Source organism: Heptranchias perlo, unplaced genomic scaffold (genome assembly GCF_035084215.1).
Source record: "Heptranchias perlo isolate sHepPer1 unplaced genomic scaffold, sHepPer1.hap1 HAP1_SCAFFOLD_1865, whole genome shotgun sequence".
In the NCBI taxonomy this organism is placed as follows: Eukaryota; Metazoa; Chordata; class Chondrichthyes; order Hexanchiformes; family Hexanchidae; genus Heptranchias; species Heptranchias perlo.
The window spans coordinates 1-19,902 of NW_027139140.1; the positions used below are offsets into that span (position 1 = coordinate 1).

A 19,902-nucleotide genomic window follows, 5' to 3' on the forward strand; every position below is an offset into this window, starting at 1 on the left:
TGCGGGATGTCCATGTCCTTCCAGATGCAGACCCACATGCTCAGCCGCCTGCAGCAGCTGATGAGGGGCAAGGGCCCCGGGGAGAGTCCTTCGCCCCTTACCCCGCCGAGGCAGCCTTCGGGGCCCAAGCGGCCTACGGGCCCTACCGGGAGCGGGACAGGCGGCCTTACCCCGAGCCCCAGCCTCCGCCTCCCACCGCCGCCGCCGCCTCCTCCTCCTCCTCCTCCTCCTCCTACGAACCCTACGACTACCCAGGCCGCCTCTGGCCCTTCGAGGGGCAGAAGGAGGACCCCCACTTCACCACGGTGGACAGCGTGCTCGCCAACCTCATCCAGGAGATGAAGAACATCATGAAACGGGACCTGAACCGCAAGATGGTGGAGATGGTGGCGTTCCGGACCTTCGACGAGTGGTGGGAGCGCAAGGAGCAGAAGGCCAAGGTGGGCGATCTTCACCCTCCCTCCCCCCCCTCGCTCCCTCCCCCCCTCGCTCCCTCCCGCCCTCGCTCCCTCCCGCCCTCGCTCCCTCCCGCCCTCGCTCCCTCCCGCCCTCGCTCGCTCCCCCCCCTCGCTCCCTCCCCCCCTCGCTCGCTCCCCCCCCTCGCTCGCTCCCCCCCCTCGCTCGCTCCCCCCCCTCGCTCGCTCCCCCCCCTCGCTCGCTCCCCCCCCTCGCTCGCTCCCCCCCCCCTCGCTCGCTCCCCCCCCTCGCTCCCTCCCGCCCTCGCTCCCTCCCGCCCTCGCTCCCTCCCGCCCTCGCTCCCTCCCGCCCTCGCTCCCTCCCGCCCTCGCTCCCTCCCGCCCTCGCTCCCTCCCGCCCTCGCTCCCTCCCGCCCTCGCTCCCTCCCGCCCTCGCTCCCTCCCGCCCTCGCTCCCTCCCGCCCTCGCTCCCTCCCGCCCTCGCTCCCTCGCTCCTCCCGCCCTCGCTCCCTCCCGCCCTCGCTCCCTCGCTCCCTCCCGCCCTCGCTCCCTCCCGCCCTCGCTCCCTCCCGCCCTCGCTCCCTCCCGCCCTCGCTCCCTCCCGCCCTCGCTCCCTCCCGCCCTCGCTCCCTCCCGCCCTCGCTCCCTCCCGCCCTCGCTCCCTCCCGCCCTCGCTCCCTCCCGCCCTCGCTCCCTCCCGCCCTCGCTCCCTCCCGCCCTCGCTCCCTCCCGCCCTCGCTCCCTCCCGCCCTCGCTCCCTCCCGCCCTCGCTCCCTCCCGCCCTCGCTCCCTCCCGCCCTCGCTCCCTCCCCCTCGCTCGCTCCCCCCCCTTCGCTCCCTCCCCCCCCCTTGCTCCCTCCCCCCCCTCGCTCCCTCCCCCTCCCCACCTGCCTCCATCCGTCCAGGTCCCAGAGAGGACACGACAATGTACCTGCCCTGGGAGTGTTTGATGGGACAGTGTAGAGGGAGCTTTACTCTGTATCTCACCCTGTACCTGCCCTGGGAGTGTTTGATGGGACAGTGTAGAGGGAGCTTTCCTCTGTATCTAACCCTGGACCTGCTCTGGGAGTGTTTGACGGGACAGTGTAGAGGGAGCTTTACTCTGTATCTAACCCTGTACCTGCCCTGGGAGTGTTTGACGGGACAGTGTAGAGGGAGCTTTACTCTGTATCTAACCCTGTACCTGCCCTGGGAGTGTTTGATGGGACAGTGTAGAGGGAGCTTTACTCTGTATCTAACCCTGTACCTGCCCTGGGAGTGTTTGATGGGACAGTGTAGAGGGAGCTTTACTCTGTATCTAACCCTGTACCTGCCCTGGGAGTGTTTGACGGGACAGTGTAGAGGGAGCTTTACTCTGTATCTAACCCTGTACCTGCCCTGGGAGTGTTTGACGGGACAGTGTAGAGGGAGCTTTGCTCTGTATCTAACCCTGTACCTGCCCTGGGAGTGTTTGACGGGACAGTGTAGAGGGAGCTTTACTCTGTATCTAACCCTGTACCTGCCCTGGGAGTGTTTGACGGGACAGTGTAGAGGGAGCTTTACTCTGTATCTAACCCTGTACCTGCCCTGGGAGTGTTTGACGGGACAGTGTAGAGGGAGCTTTGCTCTGTATCTAACCCTGTACCTGCCCTGGGAGTGTTTGACGGGACAGTGTAGAGGGAGCTTTACTCTGTATCTAACCCTGTACCTGCCCTGGGAGTGTTTGACGGGACAGTGTAGAGGGAGCTTTGCTCTGTATCTAACCCTGTACCTGCCCTGGGAGTGTTTGACGGGACAGTGTAGAGGGAGCTTTACTCTGTATCTAACCCTGTACCTGCCCTGGGAGTGTTTGATGGGACAGTGTAGAGGGAGCTTTGCTCTGTATCTAACCCTGTACCTGCCCTGGGAGTGTTTGACGGGACAGTGTCGAGGGAGCTTTGCTCTGTATCTAACCCTGTACCTGCCCTGGGAGTGTTTGACGGGACAGTGTAGAGGGAGCTTTGCTCTGTATCTAATAGGGCTTTGATTTTAAGAGAGCTGATTGCCTGTGGTACCTCGCTCCAGTGCTCATTCTGAATGAGTCTGCATTGGTGACGAGCGGCAGCATTCAGCCATGGGGTTCCTCACTGATCCTGGTCCTACTGACCCCTCGGCCGGGAGGAGTGACGGAGTTGGAGCCGATCTGCCTGTTCTTTAAGATGTAAATGCGGTGAGGGAACCCCGTACCCTAACTCACACCAAGTCCCGTTCACCCATCACTCCCTCTCCCTGTGCTCGCTGGACCCACATTGGCTCCCAGTCTGGGAACACCTCGATATTAAAATTCTCCATTCTGGTGTTCCAATCCCTCCATGGCCCCTCCCCCCCCCCTCCATCTCCTCCAGCCCCGACAACCCTCCGAGATCTCTGTCCTCCTCCAATTCGGGCCTCTTGTCCATCGCCCTGCTCCCTTCGCTCCACCATTGCCGGCCCTGCCTTCAGCCGCCCGGGCCCCGAGCTCTGGAATTCCCTCCCTGAACCTCTCCGCCTCCCGAAACTTCTCCGCCTCGCTCCCTCCCTCCATTAAGACGCTCCTTAAAACCCCCCTCTTTGTCCGAGCTTTTGGTCACCCGTCCTAACGTCTCGTCGTGTGGCTCGGGGTCAGAGTTTTGCCTGATTTCCGCTCCTGCGAGGTGCCTTGAGGGACGTTTATGCTCGGTTGTCGATTTGAGCTTGGGCAAGCTCTGAGCGGAGGGGCAGAATGGCCGACGAGAAGCTTCAGTCAGCGATCCCCAGGCCTTGAGGCTGTGGGGGCCTCGGGGAGGCCTGAACTCGAGCCGCAGGAAAATCGCAGCGGCCGTTTTTTTTTTTTTTGCGCACAGCACGATCCCGGGTGGGTGGGGGGAGGTGAAAGGGGCGGAGTTGACCTCCTTCAGACGAGCCTTAACGCCCGTGTGTTTCTCTCTCTCTCTCTCTCTCTCTCTCTCCTTCTGTCTCTCCCGCAGCCCTTCCACAACGCGGCCAGGCTGCAGGCCAAGGAAGAGGAGAAACCCAAGCCGAAAGAGCCAGCCATGTTCTCGCTGGTCGACTGGGCCAAGAGCGGAGGAGGCGGGGGCGGAGCAGGAGCAGGAGGAGGGGGCAGCCTGGAGAGCTTCGGGTTTGGGATGGGCCTTCGAGCTTCACTTCGCCTCCCGTCTTTCAAGGTAAGAAGCCGTTTTGCCGACAGTTCACCCCGGCCCCCACCCGAGGGTCTTCCCCCGCCTCGCGACGGAACAGAGGGAAACTGGGGGGACTCCCAAGGGCTGACCTTTCAACCCAGGTCAAACCAGCCCTCTGGGACCGGGTCTCACAGTGCGATAGACACACTGTCCTTTCCCCCTCTGGGACCGGGTCTCACAGTGTGTTAGATACACTGTCCTTTCCCCCTCTGGGACCGGGTCTCACAGTGTGTTAGATACACTGTCCTTTCCCCCCTCTGGGACCGGGTCTCACAGTGCGTTAGATACACTGTCCTTTCCCCCTCTGGGACCGGGTCTCACAGTGCGTTAGATACACTGTCCTTTCCCCCTCTGGGACCGGGTCTCACAGTGCGTTAGATACACTGTCCTTTCCCCCTCTGGGACCGGGTCTCACAGTGCGTTAGATACACTGTCCTTTCCCCCTCTGGGACCGGGTCTCACAGTGTGTTAGATACACTGTCCTTTCCCCCTCTGGGACCGGGTCTCACAGTGCGTTAGATACACTGTCCTTTCCCCCTCTGGGACCGGGTCTCACAGTGCGTTAGATACACTGTCCTTTCCCCCTCTGGGACCGGGTCTCACAGTGCGTTAGATACACTGTCCTTTCCCCCTCTGGGACCGGGTCACACAGTGCGTTAGATACACTGTCCTTTCCCCCTCTGGGACCGGGTCTCACAGTGCGTTAGATACACTGTCCTTTCCCCCTCTGGGACCGGGTCTCACAGTGCGTTAGATACACTGTCCTTTCCCCCTCTGGGACCGGGTCTCTCAGTGTGTTAGATACACTGTCCTTTCCCCCTCTGGGACCGGGTCTCACAGTGTGGGAAACATTCACAGGGGCGGGATGGGGGATCTCGCTGTTTCCCCGTTGGTTTTTATTCCTGAGCCTGCATCGTAAACTCTGCACATTGCCTGCGATCCTGGTCCAGATCGGCCTCCTTTCCCCTCCGTCTGCCCGACACTTTCCCTTCTCTTTGTTATTTTTCTTCCCCAGGTGAAAAGAAAAGAACTGTCCGAGCTTCCGGAGAGCGTGGAGCAGAAACGCCCTCGTCCCTCTCTGCCCCCGGACGAGGAGGATGAAGGTAATTCTGGGGGGTGGGGGGAGTTGAGGGGTGCAGCCCTGGCATTCAGACGTGGAAGGCAATGTTGTGAATGGACCTTGCCCATCGAAGGCCCCGCCCAGAACTGGGGCTCCCCCCCCCCCGCCCCCCCCCCGTCATGTTGTAGAACCCCCGCTCCCCCCGGCCGTTCCCCTCCCCGCTCCCCCCTCCCAGCCGTCCCCTCCTCCCCCAACCTCGGTCTCTAGCCCCCTTTGCGTTTCCCCCACTCCCCTTCGCCCCACCATTGACGGCCATGCCTCCAGCCATCCCGGCCCCACACTCTGGAATTCCCTCCCTCTCTCTCCCCAACCTCCTCCTGCTCCTTTGAGACCGTTCAGCCCCTCGAGCCTGTCCCGCCATTCAATCAGCTCCCATTCCTCCACCTTTGCATCCCTCGAAACCCAACAAAAATTTATCGATCTCCATCTTGAAAACTCCAGTTGTCCCCCCCCGCCCCAGTGTCCACAGCCTTTCGGGGCGAGAGAGTTCCAGGTTCCCACCTCTCTGGCCGAGCTTTTATCACCCCCCTTCTAATCTCTACTTCTTAGCCTCTGTCTTGTTACACCCCCTCCCACTCCACTGTGGAATTCCTTCAAGGGGAGAGAGAGCTTTTCCCTACGTTAAAGGCACCACAGCATTGCAAGTTGATTTAATTTCTGGGATCGTTCTCCTCAGAGCAGAGGTCAAGGGGAGATTTAATCGAGGGGTTCAAAATCACGAGGGGGTTTCGAGCGAGTAAACCAGGAGAGACTGTTTCCCAGTGGGCGGGAGGGTCGGTGACCAGAGGACACAGATTGAAGATAATCGGGGAAAGAGACAGAGGGGGGGGGGAGATGAGGAGAATGTTATTTTACGCAGCGAGTTGTGATGATCTGGAACGCGCTGCCTGAAAGGGCGGTGGAGGCAGATTCAATAATAACTTTCAAAAGGGAATTGGATAAATACTTGAAGGGAAAAAACTTGCAGGGGAAAGGGTAGGGGGAGTGGGACTAATTGGACAGCTCTGTCAAAGAGCCGGCACAGGCACGATGGGCCGAACGGCCTGTGCGGGACGATTCTATGACTTCGCCCGAGCGCCTTTATTTTTTTTTAACCTTTTTCGACCGTTTCCCTCTTGTTCCCGCCTCCTCGATTTAAAAAAATTTCTCTCTCTCTCGCACCAAACCCGACCCTTCCACGCTGACCCCTTCTTGCGTGGCGCAGAGACGGAGCGGGAGAAGGACGCGTCGGACGCGGCCAGCCAGTCCTCCGAGTCAGCCAAGCGGGAGGGCGACGGCGCCAAGAAGCGAGGCAAGCCGTCCAAGTCCTTGGAGCTGAACAGCGAAGGCGAGGAGGAAGAGGAGGCGTCAGACAAGGTGAGCAACCCGCCTCGAAAACTCCGCACGGTTTTTTTATCATGTTGGGGGGGCCCTTCTCCCCGTCCCCGCCATGTCTTTTCCGCACTTGTTGCAAAAAATTGTTTTAGAAAATTTTATTTTTCCTCTGTCCGACATTTTTTTTTTCATCTTCAGGAGGAGGATGAAGAGGAGGAAAGAGAGCTAGAGGCCAGCGAGAAGGAGGATTCCGAAGAAGGTAGTTTCAGCGCATGCGGGCAGACTTTGTTCAAGTTTTTTTTCGATTCTTAGTTTGCGGATTAATTTTGGCCTTTCCTCTTCGAACCGGGATCTCCCGAGGCATTGCTCGTGGTTTGTGAGCAATGCCGTGGGAGGGGTGGTTTGTGAGCAATGCCGTGGGAGGGGTGGTTTGTGAGCAATGCAATGCCATGGAGGGGCTTTTGTGAGCAATGCCATGGAGGGGCTTTTGTGAGCAATGCCATGGAGGGGCTTTTGTGAGCAATGCCAGGGAGGGGTGGTTTGCGAGCAATGCCATGGGGGGGGGGGTGGTTTGCGAGCAATGCCTTGGAGGGAGGGGCTTGCGAGCAATGCCTTGGAGGGAGGGGCTTGCGAGCGATGCCAGGGAGGGGCTTGCGAGCGATGCCAGGGAGGGGCTTGCGAGCGATGCCAGGGAGGGGCTTGCGAGCGATGCCAGGGAGGGGCTTGCGAGCGATGCCAGGGAGGGGCTTGCGAGCGATGCCAGGGAGGGGCTTGCGAGCAGTGGCAGGGATGGGCTTGCGAGCAGTGGCAGGGATGGGCTTGCGAGCAGTGGCAGGGATGGGCTTACGAGCAGTGCCAGGGAGGGGTGGTTTGCGAGCAATGCCAGGGAGGGGTGGTTTGCGAGCAATGCCATGGAGGGGTGGTTTGTGAGCAATGCCATGGAGGGGTGGTTTGTGAGCAATGCCATGGAGGGGTGGTTTGCGAGCAGTGCCAGGGAGGGGTTTGCGAGCGGTGCCAGGGAGGGGTTTGCGAGCAATGCCAGGGAGGGGTTTGCGAGCAGTGCCAGGGAGGGGTTTGCGAGCGGTGCCAGGGAGGGTTTTGCGAGCGGTGCCAGGGAGGGGTTTGCGAGCAATGCCAGGGAGGGGTTTGCGAGCAATGCCAGGGAGGGGTTTGCGAGCGGTGCCAGGGAGGGGCTTGCGAGCAGTGGCAGGGAGGGGCTTGCGAGCAGTGGCAGGGATGGGCTTGCGAGCAGTGGCAGGGATGGGCTTACGAGCAGTGCCAGGGAGGGGTGGTTTGCGAGCAATGCCAGGGAGGGGTGGTTTGCGAGCAATGCCATGGAGGGGTGGTTTGTGAGCAATGCCATGGAGGGGTGGTTTGTGAGCAATGCCATGGAGGGGTGGTTTGCGAGCAGTGCCAGGGAGGGGTTTGCGAGCAGTGCCAGGGAGGGGTTTGCGAGCGGTGCCAGGGAGGGGCTTGCGAGCGATGCCAGGGAGGGGTTTGCGAGCAGTGCCAGGGAGGGGTTTGCGAGCAATGCCAGGGAGGGGTTTGCGAGCGGTGCCAGGGAGGGGTTTGCGAGCAATGCCAGGGAGGGGTTTGCGAGCAATGCCAGGGAGGGGTTTGCGAGCGGTGCCAGGGAGGGGTTTGCGAGCGGTGCCAGGGATGGGCTTGCGAGCAGTGCCAGGGAGGGGTTTGCGAGCAGTGCCAGGGATGGGCTTGCGAGCAATGCCAGGGGAGATCTGCTGGCTGCATCATGTACCGAGACGCTGCATGTCCCTGGCCGTGGTTAACGCTCCCTTTCCCTTTGAAGACGAGGTGGCCAGCGACATGTCCTCGAAGGCAGACGAGACGGAGGAAGAGTCAGAGCCCACGTCTGGCTTCGAGAGCAGCTCGGAGGAGGAGGAGGAGGAGGAGGAGGAGGAAGAGGAGGAGGAGGCCGCAGACACCATGGACGAATCCACCATGGACGGCTCCATCGCCGAGGAGAAGGAGGCGAAGGCTGAGGCGGCGAGGGCAGAGGTCACTTGCCCGCCGGCCGAGGAGGGCAAAGGTCGGCCGGTCAAAGACGGACGGGAACGGGCCGGAGAGACGAAGGAGGTCAAGGCAGAGGAGGTCAGCGCCGGGGAGACGGAGGACGCGATGGTCATAACTGGTGAGTTAATGGAGCGGGTTAACGCTGTGAAGCAGCATAGGGGGGACACGCATGCGTTAGATACACTGTCCTTTCCCCCTCTGGACCGGGTCTCACAGTGCGTTAGATACACTGTCCTTTCCCCCTCTGGGACCGGGTCTCACAGTGCGTTAGATACACTGTCCTTTCCCCCTCTGGGACCGGGTCTCACAGTGCGTTAGATACACTGTCCTTTCCCCCTCTGGGACCGGGTCTCACAGTGCGTTAAATACACTGTCCTTTCCCCTCTGGGACCGGGTCTCACAGTGCGTTAGACGCACTGTCCTTTCCCCCTCTGGGACCGGGTCTCACAGTGCGTTAGATACACAGTCCTTTCCCCCTCTGGGACCGGGTCTCACAGTGCGTTAGACGCACTGTCCTTTCCCCCTCTGGGACCGGGTCTCACAGTGCGTTAGACGCACTGTCCTTTCCCCTCTGGGACCGGGTCTCACAGTGCGTTAGACGCACTGTCCTTTCCCCCTCTGGGACCGGGTCTCACAGTGCGTTAGACGCACTGTCCTTTCCCCCTCTGGGACCGGGTCTCACAGTGCGTTAGACGCACTGTCCTTTCCCCCTCTGGGACCGGGTCTCACAGTGCGTTAGACGCACTGTCCTTTCCCCCTCTGGGACCGGGTCTCACAGTGCGTTAGACGCACTGTCCTTTCCCCCTCTGGGACCGGGTCTCACAGTGCGTTGGACGCACTGTCCTTTCCCCCTCTGGGACCGGGTCTCACAGTGCGTTGGACGCACTGTCCTTTCCCCCTCTGGGACCGGGTCTCACAGTGCGTTAGATACACTGTCCTTTCCCCCTCTGGGACCGGGTCTCACAGTGCGTTAGATACACTGTCCTTTCCTCCTCTGGGACCGGGTCTCACAGTGCGTTAGATACACTGTCCTTTCCCCCTCTGGCTCACAGTGCGTTAGACACACTGTCCTTTCCCCCTCTGGGACCGGGTCTCACAGTGCGTTAGATACACTGTCCTTTCCCCCTCTGGCTCACAGTGCGTTAGACACACTGTCCTTTCCCCCTCTGGGACCGGTTCTCACAGTGCGTTAGATACACTGTCCTTTCCCCCTCTGGGACCGGGTCTCACAGTGCGTTAGATACACTGTCCTTTCCCCTCTGGGACCGGGTCTCACAGTGCGTTAGATACACTGTCCTTTCCCCTCTGGACCGGGTCTCACAGTGCGTTAGATACACTGTCCTTTCCCCTCTGGGACCGGGTCTCACAGTGCGTTAGATACACTGTCCTTTCCCCTCTGGACCGGGTCTCACAGTGCGTTAGATACACTGTCCTTTCCCCCTCTGGGACCGGGTCTCACAGTGCGTTCGATACACTGTCCTTTCCCCCTCTGCATCCTGTTCCTTGTGACCCGCTGCTAACTGGACAGAGGGAGCTCCGGCCTCACTCCATGTGCGGCCTGGAGACCCTTTTGGCCACCGGTCATGTCCTGGAGGTGAAAGGTCAGCTCCCTAAATCAGTGCGTCAAGCGCTCTCCGCACCGTGTTTCCCTCCGCTCTCATCCCCCGTTGCGTTTTGTTTTTTTTCCAGAGCCACCGCCGGGAAAACCAGCGGACAACCAGAGAAACCTCCGTCGCCCCCACCGGAGCCGGGTCGGGAGCTCCGACCGGACACGGCGCCCAGCGTCGAGCCCACCGTGAAAGAAAAGATGGCGGACGCTGGCACGCAGCTGGCGCCCAAGGACGAGCCCGTCGCGCCTCCGCCAAAGAAGCCGCGCAAGACGGTGTCGTTCTCGCGGTCCGAGGAGGAGGAGGAGGAGGATGAAGAGGAGGAGGAGATCGCGGAGACGGAGGCTTCCCGCGGGGAGCCCGCCCCCGCGTCGCCGCGGAGGAAAGAGAGCCCACGGGGGGGCCCCACCACCATCTGGAACCTTCCGCTCGACCACGCGGCGCTGGTGAAGGCGCCCAGCGAGGAGCCCCCGCCCCGGGCGGGCCGGGGCCGCTCGAGGCAGCGCGGCCCGGAGCCGGCCCCGTCCGGGGCGCCGAGCCGCGACTCCTCGGAGGATGCGAGCCTGCGGCTCATGGAGCAGCTGGGCGCCACCTCGCTGCTGGAGCTGGCCAACGCCGCCTTCTCGCCCCCGTGGCCCGCGGAGGCCGCCCGCCTGGCCCCGGAGGTCCCCGCGTCGGGCGCCAACAGCGACCGGGACTCCGAGCACACCGAGACGTCGGACGAGGCCGAGGAGGCGCCGCCCCGGCCCGAGCGGACGTTCCACCTGGAGCACAGCTACGCCAAGCCGCCCCGCCTGACCCCCGCCCGCAAGGCGGCCGGCCGGCGGGGGCGCCCCTCGGGGGAGACGGAGAGCCCCCCTCTGCCGCCGCGGCCGGAGGCGCTGAGCGAGCAGCTGGACGCGGTCCTGGAGGCCCCGGAGGAGGTGGTCGCTCCCCCCGGCCAGGCGGAGGCAGGGGGCGAGCTGGAGGTGGGCGACCTGTGCTCCAGCCCCGAGCAGGCGCGGCCCAAGGCCAAGGCGGAGGAGGAGGAGGAGGAGGAGGAGGAGCAGCGCGGCCAACAGGAGGCGACGGAGACCGGCTCCGGGCAGAAGGGCAAGAGGCTGGAGCCCGGTGAGATCCGTTACGACCGGGCGGGCGCAAGGCAGAAGGACGGTGCCTACGAGCTCCGCAGCGAGTTTGAAGAGATGGCGATCCTGTACGACATTTGGAACTCGGGCCTGGATCCAGAGGACGTGCGTTACCTGAGACTGACTTACGAGCAGCTCCTGCAGGAGGACACCAGTGTCGACTGGCTGAATGACACCCACTGGGTCTTTCACACCAATATCCTTTCGGGGGCTTGTCGAGGGGCTTTTGGGTGGGGGGCTTGTCGAGGGGCTTTTGTTGGGGGCTTGTCGAGGGGCTTTTGTTGGGGGCTTGTCGAGGGGCTTTTGTTGGGGGCTTGTCGAGGGGCTTTTGTTGGGGGCTTGTCGAGGGGCTTTTGTTGGGGGCTTGTCGAGGGGCTTTTGTGGGGGGCTTGTCGAGGGGCTTTTGGTGGGGGCTTGTCGAGGGGCTTTTGGTGGGGGCTTGTCGAGGGGCTTTTGTTGGGGGCTTGTCGAGGGGCTTTTGGTGGGGCTTGTCGAGGGGCTTTTGGTGGGGGCTTGTCGAGGGGCTTTTGGTGGGGGCTTGTCGAGGGGCTTTTGGTGGGGGCTTGTCGAGGGGCTTTTGGTGGGGGCTTGTCGAGGGGCTTTTGGGTGGGGCTTGTCGAGGGGCTTTTGTTGGGGGCTTGTCGGGGCTTTTGGTGGGGGGCTTGTCGAGGGCTTTTGGTGGGGGCTTGTCGAGGGGCTTTTGGTGGGGGCTTGTCGAGGGGCTGTTGGTGGGGGGCTTGTCGAGGGGCTTTTGGTGGGGCTTGTCGAGGGGCTTTTGGTGGGGGCTTGTCGAGGGGCTGTTGGTGGGGGGCTTGTCGAGGGGCTTTTGGTGGGGGCTTGTCGAGGGGCTTTTGGTGGGGGCTTGTCGAGGGGCTTTTGGTGGGGGCTTGTCGAGGGGCTTTTGGTGGGGGGCTTGTCGAGGGGCTTTTGGTGAGTGGGGGCTTGTCGAGGGGCTTTTGGGTGGGGGCTTGTCGAGGGGCTTTTGTTGGGGGCTTGTCGGGGCTTTTGGTGGGGGGCTTGTCGAGGGGCTTTTGGTGGGGGCTTGTCGAGGGGCTGTTGGTGGGGGGCTTGTCGAGGGGCTTTTGGTGGGGGCTTGTCGAGGGGCTTTTGGTGGGGGCTTGTCGAGGGGCTTTTGGTGGGGGCTTGTCGAGGGGCTTTTGGTGGGGGCTTGTCGAGGGGCTTTTGGTGGGGGCTTGTCGAGGGGCTTTTGGTGGGGGCTTGTCGAGGGGCTTTTGGTGGGGGCTTGTCGAGGGGCTTTTGGTGGGGGCTTGTCGAGGGGCTTTTGGTGGGGGCTTGTCGAGGGGCTTTTGGTGGGGGCTTGTCGAGGGGCTTTTGGTGGGGGCTTGTCGAGGGGCTTTTGGTGGGGGCTTGTCGAGGGGCTTTTGGTGGGGGCTTGTCGAGGGGCTTTTGGTGGGGGCTTGTCGAGGGGCTTTTGGTGGGGGCTTGTCGAGGGGCTTTTGGTGGGGGCTTGTCGAGGGGCTTTTGGTGGGGGCTTGTCGAGGGGCTTTTGGTGGGGGCTTGTCGAGGGGCTTTTGGTGGGGGCTTGTCGAGGGGCTTTTGGTGGGGGCTTGTCGAGGGGCTTTTGGTGGGGGCTTGTCGAGGGGCTTTTGGTGGGGGCTTGTCGATGGGCTTTTGTGGGGGGCTTGTCGAGGGGCTTTTAAGGGGGCTTTTGTGGGGGGCTTGTCGAGGGGCTTTTATGGGGGCTTGTCGAGGGGCTTTTGGTGGGGGGCTTGTCGAGGGCTTTTGGTGGGGGGCTTGTCGAGGGGCTTTTGTTGGGGGCTTGTCGAGGGGCTTTTGTTGGGGGCTTGTCGAGGGGCTTTTGTTGGGGCTTGTCGAGGGGCTTTTGGTGGGGGCTTGTCGAGGGGCTTTTGGTGGGGGCTTGTCGAGGGGCTTTTGGTGGGGGCTTGTCGAGGGGCTTTTGTGGGGGGCTTGTCGAGGGGCTTTTAAGGGGGCTTTTGTGGGGGGCTTGTCGAGGGGCTTTTAAGGGGGCTTGTCGAGGGGCTTTTGGTGGGGGGCTTGTCGAGGGGCTTTTGGTGGGGGGCTTGTCGAGGGGCTTTTGGTGGGGGCTTGTCGAGGGGCTTTTGTGGGGGGCTTGTCGAGGGGCTTTTAAGGGGGCTTTTGTGGGGGGCTTGTCGAGGGGCTTTTAAGGGGCTTGTCGAGGGGCTTTTGGTGGGGGGCTTGTCGAGGGGCTTTTGGTGGGGGGCTTGTCGAGGGGCTTTTGTTGGGGGCTTGTCGAGGGGCTTTTGGTGGGGGCTTGTCGATGGGCTTTTGGTGGGGGCTTGTCGAGGGGCTTTTGTTGGGGGCTTGTCGAGGGGCTTTTGGTGGGGGCTTGTCGAGGGGCTGTTGGTGGGGGGCTTGTCGAGGGGCTGATGGTGGGGGGCTTGTCGAGGGGCTGTTGGTGGGGGCTTGTCGAGGGGCTTTCGGTGGGGCTTGTCGAGGGGCTGTTGGTGGGGGGCTTGTCGAGGGGCTGATGGTGGGGGGCTTGTCGAGGGGCTTTCATGGGGGGCTTGTCGAGGGGCTGTTGGTGGGGGCTTGTCGAGGGGCTGTTGGTGGGGGGCTTGTCGAGGGACTTTCGGTGGGGGCTTGTCGAGGCGCTTTCGTTGGGGGCTTGTCGAGGGGCTTTTATGGGGGGCTTGTCGAGGGCTTTTAAGGGGGCTTGTCGAGGGGCTTTTGGTGGGGGGCTTGTCGAGGGGCTTTTGTTGGGGCTTGTCGAGGGGCTTTTGTGGAGAGCTTGTCGAGGGGCTTTTAAGGGGGCTTTTGTGGGGGGCTTGTCGAGGGGCTTTTGGTGGGGGGCTTGTCGAGGGGCTTTTGGTGGGGGGCTTGTCGAGGGGCTTTTGGTGGGGGCTTGTCGAGGGGCTTTTGTGGGGGCTTGTCGAGGGGCTTTTAAGGGGGCTTTTGTGGGGGGCTTGTCGAGGGCTTTTAAGGGGGCTTGTCGAGGGGCTTTTGGTGGGGGCTTGTCGAGGGGCTTTTGGTGGGGGGCTTGTCGAGGGGCTTTTGTTGGGGGCTTGTCGAGGGCTTTTGGTGGGGGCTTGTCGAGGGGCTTTTGGTGGGGGCTTGTCGAGGGGCTTTTGGTGGGGGCTTGTCGAGGGGCTTTTGGTGGGGGCTTGTCGAGGGGCTTTTGGTGGGGGCTTGTCGAGGGGCTTTTGGTGGGGGCTTGTCGAGGGGCTGTTGGTGGGGGCTTGTCGAGGGGCTTCTGGTGGGGGCTTGTCGAGGGGCTTTTGGTGGGGGCTTGTCGAGGGGCTGTTGGTGGGGGGCTTGTCGAGGGGCTTTTGGTGGGGGCTTGTCGAGGGGCTTTTGGTGGGGGCTTGTCGAGGGGCTTTTGGTGGGGCTTGTCGAGGGGCTTTTGGTGGGGGGCTTGTCGAGGGGCTTTTGGTGGGGGCTTGTCGAGGGGCTTTTGGGTGGGGGCTTGTCGAGGGGCTTTTGTTGGGGGCTTGTCGGGGCTTTTGGTGGGGGCTTGTCGAGGGGCTTTTGGTGGGGGCTTGTCGAGGGGCTGTTGGTGGGGGCTTGTCGAGGGGCTTTTGGTGGGGGCTTGTCGAGGGGCTTTTGGTGGGGGCTTGTCGAGGGGCTTTTGGTGGGGGCTTGTCGAGGGGCTTTTGGTGGGGGCTTGTCGAGGGGCTTTTGGTGGGGGGGGCTTGTCGAGGGGCTTTTGGTGGGGGCTTGTCGAGGGGCTTTTGGTGGGGGCTTGTCGAGGGCTTTTGGTGGGGGCTTGTCGAGGGGCTTTTGGTGGGGGCTTGTCGAGGGGCTTTTGGTGGGGGCTTGTCGAGGGGCTTTTGGTGGGGGCTTGTCGAGGGGCTTTTGGTGGGGGCTTGTCGAGGGCTTTTGGTGGGGGCTTGTCGAGGGGCTTTTGGTGGGGGCTTGTCGAGGGGCTTTTGGTGGGGGCTTGTCGAGGGGCTTTTGGTGGGGGCTTGTCGAGGGGCTTTTGGTGGGGGCTTGTCGAGGGGCTTTTGGTGGGGGCTTGTCGAGGGGCTTTTGGTGGGGGCTTGTCGAGGGGCTTTTGGTGGGGGCTTGTCGAGGGGCTTTTGGTGGGGGCTCGTCGAGGGGCTTTTGGTGGGGGTTTGTCGAGGGGCTTTTGGTGGGGGCTTGTCGAGGGGCTTTTGGTGGGGGCTTGTCGAGGGGCTTTTGGTGGGGGCTTGTCGAGGGGCTTTTGGTGGGGGCTTGTCGAGGGGCTTTTGGTGGGGGCTTGTCGAGGGGCTTTTGTGGGGGGCTTGTCGAGGGGCTTTTAAGGGGCTTTTGTGGGGGCTTGTTGAGGGGCTTTTAAGGGGGCTTGTCGAGGGGCTTTGGTGGGGGCTTGTCGAGGGGCTTTTGGTGGGGGCTTGTCGAGGGGCTTTTCATGGGGGCATGTCGAGGGGCTTTTGGTGGGGGCTTGTCGAGGGCTTTTGTGGGGGGCTTGTCGAGGGGCTTTTAAGGGGGCTTTTGTGGGGGGCTTGTCGAGGGGCTTTTATGGGGGCTTGTCGAGGGGCTTTTGGTGGGGGGCTTGTCGAGGGGCTTTTGGTGGGGGCTTGTCGAGGGGCTTTGTTGGGGGCTTGTCGAGGGGCTTTTGTTGGGGGCTTGTCGAGGGGCTTTTGGTGGGGGCTTGTCGAGGGGCTTTTGGTGGGGGCTTGTCGAGGGGCTTTTGGTGGGGGCTTGTCGAGGGGCTTTTGTGGGGGGCTTGTCGAGGGGCTTTTAAGGGGGCTTTTAGGCTTTTAAGGGGGCTTTTGTGGGGGGCTTGTCGAGGGGCTTTTAAGGGGGCTTGTCGAGGGGCTTTTGGTGGGGGGCTTGTCGAGGGGCTTTTGGTGGGGGGCTTGTCGAGGGGCTTTTGGTGGGGGCTTGTCGAGGGGCTTTTGTGGGGGGCTTGTCGAGGGGCTTTTAAGGGGGCTTTTGTGGGGGGCTTGTCGAGGGGCTTTTAAGGGGGCTTGTCGAGGGGCTTTTGGTGGGGGGCTTGTCGAGGGGCTTTTGGTGGGGGGCTTGTCGAGGGGCTTTTGTTGGGGGCTTGTCGAGGGGCTTTTGGTGGGGGCTTGTCGAGGGGCTTTTGGTGGGGGCTTGTCGAGGGGCTTTTGTTGGGGGCTTGTCGAGGGGCTTTTGGTGGGGGCTTGTCGAGGGGCTGTTGGTGGGGGGCTTGTCGAGGGGCTGATGGTGGGGGGCTTGTCGAGGGGCTGTTGGTGGGGGGCTTGTCGAGGGGCTTTCGGTGGGGGCTTGTCGAGGGGCTGTTGGTGGGGGGCTTGTCGAGGGGCTGATGGTGGGGGGCTTGTCGAGGGGCTTTCATGGGGGGCTTGTCGAGGGGCTGTTGGTGGGGGCTTGTCGAGGGGCTGTTGGTGGGGGGCTTGTCGAGGGACTTTCGGTGGGGGCTTGTCGAGGCGCTTTCGTTGGGGGCTTGTCGAGGGGCTTTTATGGGGGGCTTGTCGAGGGGCTTTTAAGGGGGCTTGTCGAGGGGCTTTTGGTGGGGGGCTTGTCGAGGGGCTTTTGTTGGGGGCTTGTCGAGGGGCTTTTGTGGAGAGCTTGTCGAGGGGCTTTTAAGGGGGCTTTTGTGGGGGGCTTTTCGAGGGGCTTTTAAGGGGGCTTGTCGAGGGGCTTTTGGTGGGGGGCTTGTCGAGGGGCTTTTGGTGGGGGGCTTGTCGAGGGGCTTTTGGTGGGGGCTTGTCGAGGGGCTTTTGTGGGGGGCTTGTCGAGGGGCTTTTAAGGGGGCTTTTGTGGGGGGCTTGTCGAGGGGCTTTTAAGGGGGCTTGTCGAGGGGCTTTTGGTGGGGGGCTTGTCGAGGGGCTTTTGGTGGGGGGCTTGTCGAGGGGCTTTTGTTGGGGGCTTGTCGAGGGGCTTTTGGTGGGGGCTTGTCGAGGGGCTTTTGGTGGGGGCTTGTCGAGGGGCTTTTGTTGGGGGCTTGTCGAGGGGCTTTTGGTGGGGGCTTGTCGAGGGGCTGTTGGTGGGGGGCTTGTCGAGGGGCTGATGGTGGGGGGCTTGTCGAGGGGCTGTTGGTGGGGGGCTTGTCGAGGGGCTTTCGGTGGGGGCTTGTCGAGGGGCTGTTGGTGGGGGGCTTGTCGAGGGGCTGATGGTGGGGGGCTTGTCGAGGGGCTTTCATGGGGGGCTTGTCGAGGGGCTGTTGGTGGGGGCTTGTCGAGGGGCTGTTGGTGGGGGGCTTGTCGAGGGACTTTCGGTGGGGGCTTGTCGAGGCGCTTTCGTTGGGGGCTTGTCGAGGGGCTTTTATGGGGGGCTTGTCGAGGGGCTTTTAAGGGGGCTTGTCGAGGGGCTTTTGGTGGGGGGCTTGTCGAGGGGCTTTTGTTGGGGGCTTGTCGAGGGGCTTTTGTGGAGAGCTTGTCGAGGGGCTTTTAAGGGGGCTTTTGTGGGGGGCTTTTCGAGGGGCTTTTGGTGGGGGGCTTGTCGAGGGGCTTTTGGTGGGGGGCTTGTCGAGGGGCTTTTGGTGGGGGCTTGTCGAGGGGCTTTTGTGGGGGGCTTGTCGAGGGGCTTTTAAGGGGGCTTTTGTGGGGGGCTTGTCGAGGGGCTTTTAAGGGGGCTTGTCGAGGGGCTTTTGGTGGGGGGCTTGTCGAGGGGCTTTTGGTGGGGGGCTTGTCGAGGGGCTTTTGTTGGGGGCTTGTCGAGGGGCTTTTGGTGGGGGCTTGTCGAGGGGCTTTTGGTGGGGGCTTGTCGAGGGGCTTTTGGTGGGGGCTTGTCGAGGGGCTTTTGGTGGGGGCTTGTCGAGGGGCTTTTGGTGGGGGCTTGTCGAGGGGCTGTTGGTGGGGGGCTTGTCGAGGGGCTGATGGTGGGGGGCTTGTCGAGGGGCTGTTGGTGGGGGGCTTGTCGAGGGGCTTTCGGTGGGGGCTTGTCGAGGGGCTTTCGTTGGGGGCTTGTCGAGGGGCTTTCGTGGGGGGCTTGTTGAGGGGCTGTTGGTGGGGGCTTGTCGAGGGGCTGTTGGTGGGGGGCTTGTCGAGGGACTTTCGGTGGGGGCTTGTCGAGGCGCTTTCGTTGGGGGCTTGTCGAGGGGCTTTTATGGGGGGCTTGTCGAGGGGCTTTTAAGGGGGCTTGTCGAGGGGCTTTTGGTGGGGGGCTTGTCGAGGGGCTTTTGTTGGGGGCTTGTCGAGGGGCTTTTGTGGAGAGCTTGTCGAGGGGCTTTTAAGGGGGCTTTTGTGGGGGGCTTGTCGAGGGGCTTTCGGTGGGGGCTTGTCGTGGGGCTTTCGGTGGGGGCTTGTCGTGGGGCTTTCGGTGGCGGCTTGTCGAGGGGCTTTCGGTGGGGGCTTGTCGAGGGGCTTTCGTGGGGGGCTTGTTGAGGGGCTGTTGGTGGGGGCTTGTCGAGGGGCTGTTGGTGGGGGGCTTGTCGAGGGACTTTCGGTGGGGGCTTGTCGAGGCGCTTTCGTTGGGGGCTTGTCGAGGGGCTTTTATGGGGGGCTTGTCGAGGGGCTTTTAAGGGGGCTTGTCGAGGGGCTTTTAAGGGGGCTTGTCGAGGGGCTTTTGGTGGGGGGCTTGTCGAGGGGCTTTTGTTGGGGGCTTGTCGAGGGGCTTTTGTGGAGAGCTTGTCGAGGGGCTTTTAAGGGGGCTTTTGTGGGGGGCTTGTCGTGGGGCTTTCGGTGGGGGCTTGTCGTGGGGCTTTCGGTGGGGGCTTGTCGTGGGGCTTTCGGTGGGGGCTTGTCGAGGGGCTTTCGGTGGGGGCTTGTCGAGGGGCTTTCGGTGGGGGGCTTGTCGAGGGGCTTTTGGGGCCCCGTTGGGGGGCTATGGGAGCTCCGAGGAGGGGCTTTGATGGGGGAGGAGTGAGAGAGACAATATCTCTGTGTATACTTATCTTCTTTTCCCTTCCTTGTGGGAGTTGATGCTCCAGCTCTGGTCAGACCCCCCACCCCCATCTTGGAGAGACTGCGTTCCGTTCTGGGCACCGCACCCCAGGAAGGCTATATTGGCCTTGGAGTGGGTGCAGAGCAGGTTCACCAGAACGATACCGGGGGTGGGGGCTTAAAAGGGTTAAATTACGAGGAGAGGTCGCACAGACGAGGCTTGTGTTCCCTCGAGTTTCCACAGGGTAGATAGAGAGAAACTATTTCCTCTGGTGAGGGGGGAGTCCAGAACAAGGGGACCGAACCTGAAAATTGGAGCCAGGTCGTTCAGGGGTGATGTCAGGAAGCATTTCTCCGCACAAAGGGGAGTGGGAATCTGGGATTCTCCCCCCAAGAAGCAGGGCGGGGGGGGGGGTGTGCCAGTTGGAGCTGTCAAGACTGAGATGGAGAGATTTCATCGAGGGACAGGGAGCATGGGCGGGGGAGATGGAGTTGAGGGACCGATCGGCCGTGATGTCATTGGAGGACCAGGCTCGAGGGGCTGAATGGCCTCTTTGAAGAGTGAATTGTAAATGTTTGTGAGTGAGTGCTCGCCCCGTGGAACCGGGGGAGACGCAGGAAGCGGAGTGTAATGAGTCATCCTGAGGCAAATTAAAGAGAGACGAGCGCACAGCAAGATCCCACAAACAGCAATGCGAGAATGACCCAGATCATCTGGTTTTTTTTTAGTGATGTTGGTCGAGGGATAAATATCGGCCCCAGGACCCCGGGGAGAACTCCCCCCTGCTCTTCTTCCAATAGTGGCCGTGGGATCTTTTCCGTCCGCCTGAGAGGGGCAGACGGGGCCCTCGGTTTAACGTCTCAGCCGAAAGACGGCCCCTCCGACAGCGCGGCGCTCCCTCAGTACCGACCCTCCGACAGTGCGGCGCTCCCCCAGTACCGACCCTCCGACAGCGCGGCGCTCCCTCAGTACCGACCCTCCGACGGTGCGGCGCTCCCTCAGTACCGACCCTCCGACGGTGCGGCGCTCCCTCAGTTCCGACCCTCCGACGGCGCGGCGCTCCCTCAGTTCCGACCCTCCGACGGCGCGGCGCTCCCTCAGTGCCGACCCTCCGACGGCGCGGTGCTCCCTCAGTACCGACCCTCCCACAGTGCAGCGCTCCCTCAGTACCGACCCTCCGACAGTGCGGCGCTCCCTCAGTACCGACCCTCCGACAGTGCGGCGCTCCCTCAGTACCGACCCTCCCACAGTGCAGCGCTCCCTCAGTACCGACCCTCCGACAGTGCGGCGCTCCCTCAGTACCGACCCTCCCACAGTGCGGTGCTCCCTCAGTACCGACCCTCCGACAGCGCGGCGCTCCCTCAGTACCGACCCTCCGAA

The 19,902-nt window shown here is 62.6% G+C and overlaps 1 protein-coding gene across 1 annotated transcript; it reads left to right on the forward strand.

The window, feature by feature from the left end:
* The first annotated feature begins 7 nt into the window (after positions 1-7).
* On the forward strand, positions 8-9,942 carry LOC137309871 (histone-lysine N-methyltransferase SETD1A-like). Its single transcript, XM_067977887.1, has 7 exons — positions 8-440; positions 3,380-3,577; positions 4,608-4,695; positions 5,917-6,068; positions 6,225-6,285; positions 7,834-8,175; positions 9,747-9,942. The coding sequence occupies exons 1-7, from the start codon at positions 339-341 to the stop codon at positions 9,854-9,856; spliced, it is 1,053 nt and encodes a 350-aa protein (XP_067833988.1). The 5' UTR covers positions 8-338; the 3' UTR covers positions 9,857-9,942.
* Positions 9,943-19,902: the final 9,960 nt, after the last annotated feature.